This window comes from Chiroxiphia lanceolata, chromosome 1 (genome assembly GCF_009829145.1).
Source record: "Chiroxiphia lanceolata isolate bChiLan1 chromosome 1, bChiLan1.pri, whole genome shotgun sequence".
Classification (NCBI taxonomy): Eukaryota; Metazoa; Chordata; class Aves; order Passeriformes; family Pipridae; genus Chiroxiphia; species Chiroxiphia lanceolata.
This window is the reverse complement of record NC_045637.1, coordinates 84,572,598-84,585,073: the sequence shown is the minus strand read 5'-3', so window position 1 is coordinate 84,585,073 and position 12,476 is coordinate 84,572,598. Positions and strand designations below refer to the sequence as shown.

General features: G+C 37.6%; 1 protein-coding gene across 6 annotated transcripts in view; it reads right to left on the bottom strand.

Annotated features, from left to right (window-relative positions):
- The window catches only part of RELCH (RAB11 binding and LisH domain, coiled-coil and HEAT repeat containing), a 76,615-nt gene that overhangs the window by 57,388 nt on the left and 6,751 nt on the right, over positions 1-12,476 (bottom strand). For all 6 annotated transcript variants that reach the window (XR_004358689.1, XR_004358690.1, XM_032697218.1 and 3 more), the window contains exon 2: positions 1,667-1,756. Coding sequence is in view for 4 of the 6 variants with exons in the window: in XM_032697218.1 (XP_032553109.1) it covers positions 1,667-1,756 (90 nt within the window). In the remaining 2 variants the exon portion in view is untranslated. The remainder of the gene's footprint in view (positions 1-1,666; positions 1,757-12,476) is intronic.

The window sequence follows — 12,476 nt, the reverse complement described above, 5'->3', positions numbered from 1 at the left end:
TTTAATTTTAGGGTATATTCATTTCATACTGGGAGCAATCATTATTTTGTTATTAATGTTCCATCAGAAGATTAATGGTTCTACTGGATGTCCATTCTGACTGGGAATATACTTTCTATAAGCATCTCTAATCCAATTCAGTTACTAAAGACAGCACTAAGCACAGACCAAACTAGCTCTCTCAGTAATACTACTGACAAGTAATATTGTCTAGAAACAGGAAAATCTACTAAGATGATGAAAATAAATAAAGTATTGGAAATTTGCTTGTTTCTTCCTTGTATTCCAGGACACAATCCACAAGCAGTTGGGTTCCTAAAGCAATTTGCTTAGAAGATTAGTTGTCTATTTACAGCTATTGTCTCCTTGAAACAGACTACTTATATTGAAAAAGAGAGTAATTAGATAGCAATAAGAATCTGGAAGTTTCCATATAAATTGAAGAACGCTAAGTCCCTATAGTTCTAGACCAGAGCACCAAATACCCAAATTTGCTTCATGTTCATGAATTTAATCCAGTCTTTTAACTCAGTAACACTGACCAGATAAGAAAAATTAGATTTTCCTACCACTTTTGTTTCTTCTCTCTGGTTCAATACTGGTTGCCATTTCAGACTAAGTGAGAGAGAAAAATTTCTGAGTCAAGATCCTTTTCAGAACTGTTTCATCAGCCTTTTTGTTGCTTAAGAACATGACAGTGCTTCTGCTAGGAAGCTGGTGGTTCAGAGTACAGACAACAGTGTGGAACAGAGACATAGCAGCTTGCATTATTTCAGGTTTCATAAAGCTTGACTATGTGAGCAAAAGTCCCAGCATCGACAACCTTCATGTACTTGTGATATTAAACAGCATTAAGTGACAAGAAGTAAACAGAGTTCTGCAGCGGTTTCTAGAGAGTTTTATTGGGTTTCTCTACAGAAGCCATGAATAACTTAACATCTGAACTTAGAAAAAAACCTGGACTAAAGAAATACGGTTCACATGCAAAAGAGATTACTAAAATAATCTCAAACATAGAGAGAAGGTTCTGCCTTTGGTGAGATAAAAGATCCTGAAATTAAAAGTGCCAGAGGCCCCTAAGTTCAGAACAAGAGGCAAATAAAGCCACTTCCTTAAACCATTCTTACACAATCAAAGAATCAAATGGGAGAGAAAAGCACTACAGTTAAGATTTGTAGCAAAAATGATTTATGGAACTAAGTAAATACCAAATTTGCTCTTGGTTTGGAAATGCTTATTTGACTGATCTACATGAAAGCTATATTTAAGAGATGACTCGAAAGAAATATTTATATCAGAAATCTATCATCCATGTAGTAGTCACAGAATACTATGTAGAATATTTTACCATATGTTTCAGCTAGACAGTAGCAGTCAGTAGACAATATCAAGATACGGTTCTATTGTCAAAAGCTGGGCACAATATTTAAGTATACTGCTTATTTCTACCCTGGTGATATCTGGAATCATACAGAAGTACACCTGACTGAATATTTAGTTACTGTAGTAGAAATGTCTAAAACATGATATCATCAAGTGACTAGTTAAACCACTACAGTGAAGTCTTGTCGTCTTCAGAAATGTTAATTTAAATACACTTATGCTAGAAACAAGTCTAACAGTAAAATTAACATTCTACGATTCCCAAATCATACCGAAAACTTACCTGCTACTCTTTCGTCTGTTTCCCTGTTGCCATCATCAGAGTATCTTGCAAAATCTAAGGAATCAAGAGTACTGATGCTTCCAGCGCGATCTTAAAGGGGAGGAAAGAAAAAAAAAAAGATATCAGAAATAACCCTGAAGAGTTGCCTGTCTTTGACAGAGAAAGACAAACACATTATAAATTGAAGGCTAAGTAAGTTCTGCAAGACTGAAGTTTTACTGCATTTTCTAAAAGTCTGTCTCTAAGTAAAGACTACATCAGAAAATTTGAACAAAAAATACAGCATTGCAACAAGTTCACTGAACAGCCTGTAAGAAATTCACCTTTAGTCCCCCTAAAAGGTGGTGTTTCTACCCTGAACGCAGCAGGTGAGGAGCACTGTAGTGTAGCGCTTCCCCTTTTACACAAGGGCCAGGGGCCTTGGCTTGGACATGCAGGTGAGCACTCACAAGAAACCAGAGAGGTACAAACTGTTGTGCCACAGGTTTCAAGCAGTTCTGTTCCCATTTTACAGAAATTTTTAACTGCCCCAAATATGCTACCTCCTTTTCCCATTTTTTGTATTTTGAGGCATGTTACCATGACCAAATACTTTTCTGCATCTCCTGATCTAGGCACTAACTTCACTATATACCCACTTAATCAACGCTTACCAAGAAACATATTGCCTAAGAAAAGCAAAGGAAGTACAGTTCATGCAACTGCAGGCATAACATTCACATTCTAGAATTAAATTCTTATTTTAAAAAAAGGAAAATGAAAACATTCAAGAAATTCAGTAACAAACACAAGGTTTTGATCTGATCTTGACATTTTTCATTTCAGGGGAAGGAGAAAGAAAAACGATCAAGCAAAATGTAATTTTGATAATTTCAAGTCTGTTGATGCACACATTCACCTTTTCATCAGAAAAATGCATAAAATACTCAGTAACAGAACTCAAAATAAACCGAACATGTTCCTAACACAATTGAACATGCAGAAATTATATTAAGTACCTTAATATCTTTCCCCTCCCTTTGAAATTAATTTTTATGTAGCGCTTCAGAAATAAATTTAATTACATTAGAGCTGTTGTCACATTAACAAAGAACAAACTCCATAGAGCTGTCAAGAAAACCTCCTAACTGTCAGTGGAAATAGAAGTAATTTCATCACTTGTCAGTCAAATTTTGTCATGACTAACATCTCTAAGTATTTAACCTCTCCTCCCATTCTGCGTTATGTAAAAGAAGTTTTTTGAGGGGTTGTTTTTTTTATTAATTAGTTTCTTTTGTATATTTATGCCTAAGTTGTCCCATAAGGTCTTGTGACATGCTCTCTACATACAGACCAGTACAGGACTGAAAAAAGAACACCTGGATTAAGACTGATTAAAGCATCTACACTGAAAAGCTGCAGAGAATACTAAATTTGCCAACTCTAGCTGAGTGACACAGTACCAAAACAAAAGTGCCTGGCAACCCTAACTTGTTTGTTCCACGGACATACAGTATGTGACAGTATATAGTTTATATCTAATAACAGGGTTTTTTTTCCTATTACTATGCTTTCTCATCCAAATAATGAAATAGACTGTTGCTCCTCAGTGAGTGTCTATTCAGTAATTGGTTTTAAACCTTATTTTTCATATGCAGGTTCTGGTCTTTTCTACTGCATTTTTTCAAGACATTATTCTGATTTAACAATTCTCTCCAGGCTGTTCTATAGCGCTTAGCAGCACAGTACAAACTCTTCTTTTTACAGCATCTTTGCAAAATGGACTGTTTTGAAAATAAACCAGTGGGGAACCACATTTAGAGTGGTTAAGTCAAAAGTAAACATGAACTTTGCATGCACAGCATGAAAGTCTTGAGAGCTGACTTTCAAAACACCCAACACCTTGATCAGTATGTACGGCTCCAAATTATTTCTCTGGGAGCTGCAAGATACTTTTTTGAAATCCAATTCAAGACTTGAGTTAAAGAAACAGAGATCCCAATGAAAAGCTGATGTTTAAGAAAAGTGAACCAGTCTCACATAGCATTGCTATGGCAAAAACAGAAATACAACTGTTTCCTCCTACAGTCTCGCCATGTTTGCAAGGTAACAATCAGAGAAACAGTGCTCAAATTTTCAGGTAAAGTCAACCACATCATCATTACTGAAGCATCTAAAGTCATAGGTAACACCACCTTTTTTTTCCTATGACTAATGGCCCGCTTTTGAGGCAAGGGCTCTCTCCTGAAAATTGATAAAACAAATCCAGCTATAAAATACAAATGTACATGCCAAAGCAGCCAGAAAGTTCTTGAAAAAAACCCCAAAAACCAGTTGTCTAGAAAAATGCACGGGGTAATCACAATCTTTGTCAGGATGTACGAAATGGAAGCTGTTTAAGATGATAGCAGTGGCTATGAATCCAACAATTTGCCCTATCAATTTGTTCTACAGCTTTAACAGTCCTAGAGAAACTGAACACCAAGGGTTTTTTTCACCATTTTAACACTCAGAAATGACCTTATGCACCACATCTACATTCACAGCAGCAATTTGTAGGGTTGAATGTTCACCATTTAGGTTTCTCCTTATCACTATATTGTTCACAATAACAGCAAACATCTGACACTTTTCATACAGGCTGATGTTACAAAGATTCAGATTGATTAAACAAAATGAAAGTCTGCTGAGGAACACCAGCCTCATGGCCTGTTTTCTGCTACGATCATTGCACTCTCCCAGTAATGCTGATCCTCCTTCCCATTAACAAAAAAGCATAGCCCAGCTATCATCACCTCCCCAAGCATGCTGCCATTACTAGAACAAGCCAATTCAGGTGCTAGAAGTCATTATGTCCAGTGTTCAATCTGAAGATAAGGTTTAAAATGAAAAATGTCTTTATGTATTCCATTGGTGGAACCTGAATCTACACAGAGAACTACCTACAGCTATCCAAACAAACAGCTGAAGGAAATGAAACAGTAACAAAGACAACCTATACACACATACAGGGTGAAAGGTATCTTCTCAGTTGAGCGTCCCACTAGATGACATATACTGCCAAATTTCAAGTTGTGAAATTATAACTTCCACAATCCAATGCCAACTAAATGGTCAGCTTGTAACGTATATGTAACATTATCTTATAATGCAACAAGACTTTTACCACTGCTTTGCTATAGGATACTGCCTTTAAAATAAGTGGTGTGGCTAAAGAAATGCTTCTTCATGGCAAGAGGCCACCAGTGCTGAAGCACTTCAGTTGAGACACCTCCTGGGCAAAGGGGCTCCACAGGCATTAATGAACCATCAGTGCTAAGGCTATATATACCCTGCCAAGCCCCAGTGCAGGGAAAGCCCAGTCACAGCCACAGCTCCCACTGAGGCAGGTGCTTCAAGCAGTAGGAAAGCAAACAATGCAGGAGCAGCTCCCTCTGCCTTCAGCACTGGCACAGCTACTCGTTTCTGCCACCCACCTGGGAAGATGGGCTTCCACCACAGCCAGGCTGGGTGAGGTCCAAATGGCAGCTCCACCTCATGCTCACACTGCAAAGCTTGTAGTGCCACATGGTCCTTGCCTGCCCTGGCTACTCCAAAGCCTCTGCCCGAGACAGCTGTGGCGGAGCCAGGGCTCAGGAAAGATCAGGTAAAGGGGCCTGTTGCTTCTTTCAAATGCCATGGCAGCACTAGTGACCTTCTGGAAGTAGGCAAGATGAATTTTGGGGCTGTAATTGCACAACAAAATGAAGCATCTCAAGGAAGAGCCAAGCATCGCCCAGGAACTCACACTAGTGGGTTTACAAAGCAAAGAAGGATTTCTGATATTATGGTATCAGAGAACATGGGAGAACAAGGTGAGAAGAGAAAGCTAAATGAGACAGTTAAGAGAAAATATGACCCAGACCCGTCAGATCTATCATTATCAGCAGGGCCATAGCACACAGGTGCTGCCAGGCAGGGCAGGGCTGAGCAGCGCCCAAAGCTGAACAGCAGAAGGCCGGTCCCGTCGCTGCACCTACTCAAAATGTCTCTGTGGGGTAACTCTATCTGAGGCCTCACTCCTAACCAATGTCTTTGTAGGCAGTCATCAGCTGAGGTTTAACTCCTAAAACTAATGCCATCATCCAGAAAATCATGCAATAACATCTTATAATCTCAAATTTTACACTTCCATAAAGGATGCACTTGCTCAGCAAAGGATCAGAGGGTGGAAAAGGTACCTCCCTGCTGCCAACTCAACAGCCTTGTTTGCCAGGAAAATGGGAAGGGCTGTTTGAATGAGTGGAATTGGCAAGGGAAGGGCTATGCTCAGTCACGCAGCTCACCTGAGGAATGTGAAACATCACCATTTGTCTGAAGTACCGATAATGGTACTCCACAACACTGAGTGGATGTATTTCAACCACAGTGTTCAGAAAAGAGTACTATTTTCTGAACTGAAAAGAGAAACTTAAAAAGGAGAAAAAAAATTAATTTTTTAGAAGAAAACAACACATTTCTTCAATTTATTTTTTAATAAAAAACAAAAATCTTAGGTTTTTGGCAAATAATATCAAAGCATAATCTTTCTCCTGAAAAGGAGAAGTACACTTGGGCTGAATTCTGTTTCTTTCCCAGAAGGAAATCCAATGTGACACAGCAGTAGGAACTCATTTTGCTGTCTTGAGGTGTGCATTCTTACCAACAGTCCCCTGTGCATGGATTTTAGACTTCTTTCTCTGAATTAAAACACTTTTCAAACAGCAATTAATTTTTGCTAAAAGCTTTCCTAGTGAATAGTGACAAAATAATTGCTGTCAGCTTCATATTTCAGAAATGGTAAAGCAAAGTAACAAGAATAGTTTTGACAAGGAGGTATCAACACCTGCAGAACACAGATCACCTCAATATGGGACAAGAAAGTGCCATGGGTGCATAGTGGAAAAGCAAAATAGGCTTAGGCTTTTCATAGTACGTACCAGTGAAATGCCAGGAGAGAGACTGGGATAGTAAAGGAGAGCCTGTGTATAGTTCTTGTCTCTTACCTTTACCAGTGGAATAGGATGAACAAAGTCAGAATGCCAAGATTCATATTGGATACTCTAAGCTAAGAAGTTTTTTTTAATCCATTTGTTAAAAAATGCAATGTTTTTACTTTCATTTGTGAAATTAAAAATCAGGTTCAACACCATACTTTGCTTATTAACTTCTACAATCGTTTAAAATATTGCTTCACTTCAGAGGAATTTCAATTCTTTTCTTATTCCCAGAATTGCCACCAGTACGAAAAGTAGATTTTTGCTGACAGCTTGTGTTCCCTAGGCATATCCAGCTGTCACTGAAAATAGAGCATAACTATAGAAGTAGGAAAATGTAAGATCTTGAAGTGATACGTCCCCTTCTGTTGACTTACACAATATGAAAAAAGTTAAGTTTCATTCACTCTGATGGTAAAATGAGATTATTTTTACCAGCTTACCTAAAGGGACACCAAGAGGGATCACATTAGCCATATTTTCATACTAGCCATATTTTCACAGTACATTAATAAAACAGAAGTTGCATTCTTCTACAAAACCACATTACATAATCTTTACATGAGCATTTACATTGTAAATCATCTAAAACCACAGACAAACTAAGTGATATTACTTATTGACAGGAAGGCTCAAGAAACAATATTTAGAAAACTAAACTAATGTTTTAGAAGCAATTTGAATTTATTTTGCAAACATCCAAATTGATTTTTAAAACTACTAGTTGATAAAGCAGCCAAGAAGCTGTCATATTTCCTCTAAGATTACAGGAAATCATATCACCATATACTAACAATCAACCAAATGGAACATATGAAGACCAAGAACTCCATCTTTTCCCTTGAAATTAAAAGATAAGTAATGATACTATGCCTGTATAAGACAGATTCACTTTGCATCTCTAATGAAATGTTCACTTGTACTGAAAAATATCTACAACCCTGAAACCAGACTGTTGCCATATTTTAAACTGCTGTGCAAAATAGCTGGCTAACCACATTTTAAGGTGATCAGAGAAATAACTGGCTACTGGAAATTGGGGTTTGATTCACATACATATGGAACTAAAAGTGAATCCTTCCCAGTCAAGATCAGAGCAGCCTCCCACTGGATATTGCATATACTAGGAAAATATATTTCCCCATTTAAGCCAAGTTTTACATGAATTACATGGTTATACATGGGATGAAACAGCTGTAGGCAAACAGCTCACACATATCATAGGAAGATACAACCTTTTTTTTGAGATATTAAAAGTCCAAAGTTAATTAGTCTGGATTATAACTTACACCTATCATGCTATGACAAAGCCATCATCTGGACTCCAACATCCATCCTCATACATCACTATTTGAAGGAAAAAACCCAAACACTACTTTTCATTTAAAAAAACCAAACCAAAGAAAGAACACTCTTTGAAGACCTACCTGATCACTTAATACAGTTCCATTTGTCATTTACTGTAGCATTACCAAATAGGAACATACAACATACCACAGGCTTGGAAAAAACTGTTATGGAACACTGCTCACTATACTGCATACTACAAAGGATTCATATAGAGAATTCTGCATATTCCTCCAAGCAGAGCTCTGCTTCCAGGAACATGGAATTTTTAGTTCTTTTTTTTTTTTTTAGTTCAGTGTTTTAACATTGGCATTAGAAGTATCACACAAGCAACTTAATCCACTAGCCACTAGTAGTAATTTTATTTTATATTAATACACTCTCTTCATTAAATTGAATTTTCCCTACACAGGACTTCACTATGGAGAAACTAACAAGTCCTCTCAGTTCAGTGTCAGATACAACCCTACTTAAAAGTCACCTCAGGTTAATGCCTTCTAGCTTCATCTGAATAAAACCAGATGTTGAAAGTTACATAAATGAACGACTGAGGCCATTAAAATTGTTCCTTAACATCATCATCTTGATGGCTATTTCTAGAAAACAAAAAACCCAATAGAATTCCAGGATGCACTTCTCTGCAGCAGCAGAAATAAACTGCACTTCATACTTGAACTGGTCATTTGCAATTTGTTTTGTAGAACAAAATTTTTAAAATAGGGAACTGCTAAGGTTTAGTTTTACTATGAATTTAAAAAAAAATACAACAGGAAAATTTAACCAACAAATATGCTACACCTTAATATATGGCAGTAAAGTAGACTCCAATGTTATGATCACAATACAAAGAAAGTTGTTGGGGATTTTATAAATGTCAGAAAACCATGTAATTACAGCTATATGTGAAAGAATTAAAGCAAAAATTTCTAATTCTGAGATACTCTTTCAGCTCTATGAAAAGTGAGAAGCTATAAAAGCCCCCTACTGCAATGTTTTGCAACTTACAACACATGGGCTCTTATTAAGACAAGCTTAAAAGAATCATGTAGTTCCACGTAACTTCAGAAAACATACAGAAGTTTTTCCTGATGAGTTGTGCTATTGTTATGAATTAAGATCGCCCTCCTTCCAATATAAAACCCTTCCCGCATGGAAGAACTTCTGGTGGAAAATTCTCCATCCAAAAGAAAATTATGTCATAAAGAGATGAAAGCTGAAACTTTAAGGGGTCTGCAAATCAAAGGCTGGAAAAAAACTTCATATGCATCTGGAAAGGACAACAGTATCTATATTTTATAGAGTACAAATTATCTTTGCATTTAGGATGCCCAACCTAACTTTTAAATTCAAAAAGAGATACAGGCAAATCAGCAAGTACTCTGATGACAGATCCCAATTGAGAAGTTTCTATGGAAACTGCTCAGGTCTGCCACTTTTTTCCTTTTCCTCTATGCTACAAGTACAATGATAGAACTGTTCACTCCTAAGGAAATGTAGATGTATTAATATGTATTTTAGATCTGCTTCTGTTGGCAGTAAAGAAGTCTGCAAACTAGGTATTTTATGTACCTTAAATATTGCAGACCTAGAGAAAACTAGCCCCTACGGCCATGCAACAGATGGCCTACTCTCTTCTAGAGATACTGATCTAGAAAAGCGTGTCCTTGAATAACTTGCATTTTCCACTGTCCTGCACAATATCACAGGCAAAAAACAGCAGAAGCCAAGGAAACTGGGAACAGAGGCTATCTGAGAGAAAGAATAAACTTTCTCTTGTATTTATTGGTACATGCTTAAGCTTCCTATTAATACTGAACTCCCCATATACATATGTGAATAAACCAAATGGCAAGAGAGAGAGGATTCATAGATGTGGGATAATGCAAAAACTTGAACAGTTTTAATGGTATTCTTTCTACATTAAATCAAAGAATCAAGACATCATGAACTCTTCAACAAATGATCATCACTTCACAGTTTGTATTTGTTGCTACATTACATACCAACTGAAATATGTATGTTGTGCAATACATATGAATAAATGAATAAAACTATTTAATTGCCCACAAATGATAGTTAAAATTTCTTTAAGCCTTACCAAATTTCACAAGACAACTCTTGAGTAATATTACTTTGAGAAGTCTTAAATGACTGCTGCTTTTAAAACTTCTGGTATGTTTCAACTTGTTCCTAGCTTACCAGTGCTGGATCAGTCAGCAAAGCAAACTTGATCCATGGCAGCAGATATCTGATCTAGCATAAAACCTTTACAGTAGAAACAGACTTACACAACAATTTTTTAAACCAATTTGAGTCTGCAGAGTAAATTTTACCAGAGAAAGACATTCCACATTGCTATGGTAACTCTGGGATGGAATGAAGAACCTTAAAGTAATTCATTGCATCAGGCACTAAATTGCAAGCAGCTAACCTACCAACCTTGCTTTGCAACTGCAAGTGCCTCTTTTGCTCTCACCCACATGTTCTTATTCAACGAGACCTGCAGAATTTCAAAGCTGGTATGCTCTGAAAAGACTTCAGACCATTATCAAATGAAAGGGAAACTTAGTTAAGTAAAGCTACCAGAATAAAATTAACTTTCAAGCTGTCAGTGCAATCCACTTACAAATTACCTAGAACAGACCTTCTATACTAGTCCATGATGGGGAATCCAGATCGAAAACAGATGATCAATACACTTACCTACTTCATATTAATAACAAGATACAAAAATTCACGGAATGTATATGAGGGTAAAACCCCTAAAGCTACTCAGAGAAAACTAATCTATGCTTGCTGGCCAAGGACAGGAAAAAAGAAAAAACCAGCAAAACCCAAACAAACAAAAACCCCCAACCACCAGATACGTAAAACAAACACTTGGTAGATACATTGCAGTAAAGAACTATAAGCCTCACTACCACGACAGGCACATTGCAGAACCTCAACAGAATGATGAAATTATAAGTAGAATACAGATAGATCTTGCACCCTAGCACAGAAATAACACACTCACTGAACTGGGTTAAGATACTGGTGCACCTGGGCTGATCTTGTGGAGAGCCATACCAAAACCAGGCTGCTTTTAGGGGGAGTCTTACTGCATAGACATTCTCAGACAGCATCCAGATTCAAAGAGTCTGAAATAATTAAGCTGGCCCTGCACAAAACCATTTGAATGTTGCTGCAGTGAACACTGAGGTCCAGAGGGATACAACCTCGGGGAAAGCATCAATCCCAGCCTGACTCCCTACACATGTGCCGCAGTGCGCTTGACCTACCAGAGCTTCCCAAAACAGAACAGCTAAGGGAGAAGCATGGCACGGAGGTAGGTCTTCCAGCTCATGACCCCAGCTGGCTTCAGCAGAAATCAGAAAGCATCAACAGCATCAAATTAACTCCATATGCTTGATGCTGCAGAATGGCATTTTCTAAAATGTATCCGTTAACTTGCATTACAAAGATTTTTCCATTCTCCACAGTAACCCAGCTTTCTGTTATACTCTGACACAAAGCAAAATCATACCAATCTAGTCCTCAAATGGTTGCCCTTGCTGAGGGACTACTTTAAGTGTATAGATAATATCTATCTTCATTCGCAAGCATTGTATTCCCTCGGTTTTCTTCATATTTAAATCCTAGTATGTTCTCCTTTGCCTACCTTCTACATTATCTCAGGACGGCTGTAAATTTTCCAGTTAAGTTTTAACATGTGTCCATATGGGTTCTACAGAAAATTTTAAAAAGAATAGAAACTAGCAACTAGACACTAAAGCCTCTCTGTTCAGTCTGAAGAAGAGCAGGTTCGGGAGGGGGAATCTCACAATGTGTATAAATAACTGAAGGGAAGGCGCAAAGAGGATGGAGCCAGGCTCCTCTCAGTGGTGACCTGTGACTACAGGCAGTAGGCACAAAATGAAATACAGGAGGTTCCTCCAGAACACTGGGAAATATTTCTTCTACTGTAAGGGTGACTGAGCACTGGCATAATTACCCAGAGGGGTGATGGAGTCTTAAAAGCCACCAGGATGTGATCCCGGGAAAGCAGTGGCTCTGCTTGAGCAGGTTGGACCAGATGATCGCCAGAGGTTCCTTCCCATCCCAACCATGCTGGGATTCTGTGATTATTTTTGCCTTGATTTCTCTTACTCTAACAGGTTTTTTCAACTGACAAAACAGCTGATAGTTTTCTCTCTCCTCTAACATCAAACTAAGATGAAAAAGTACTTGTTACATAAATAAGAAATTCTTGTTCTGTGACTTTTTATGTAACAGTATTTCCTTCAATTCAACAACAAAGTAATCAGTTGCATCACCATCATGGTACATTATATTGCAGGAAGGGAGGAAGAAAATTGCCTCTCCCCTGTGGTGCACAGGGGGAAATAGGTCACTATTTCTCAAAGGCTTTTTCATCTTGTCTGTCTTTAAAACACAAACAAACAAACAATTTAAAAAAATATTTATCC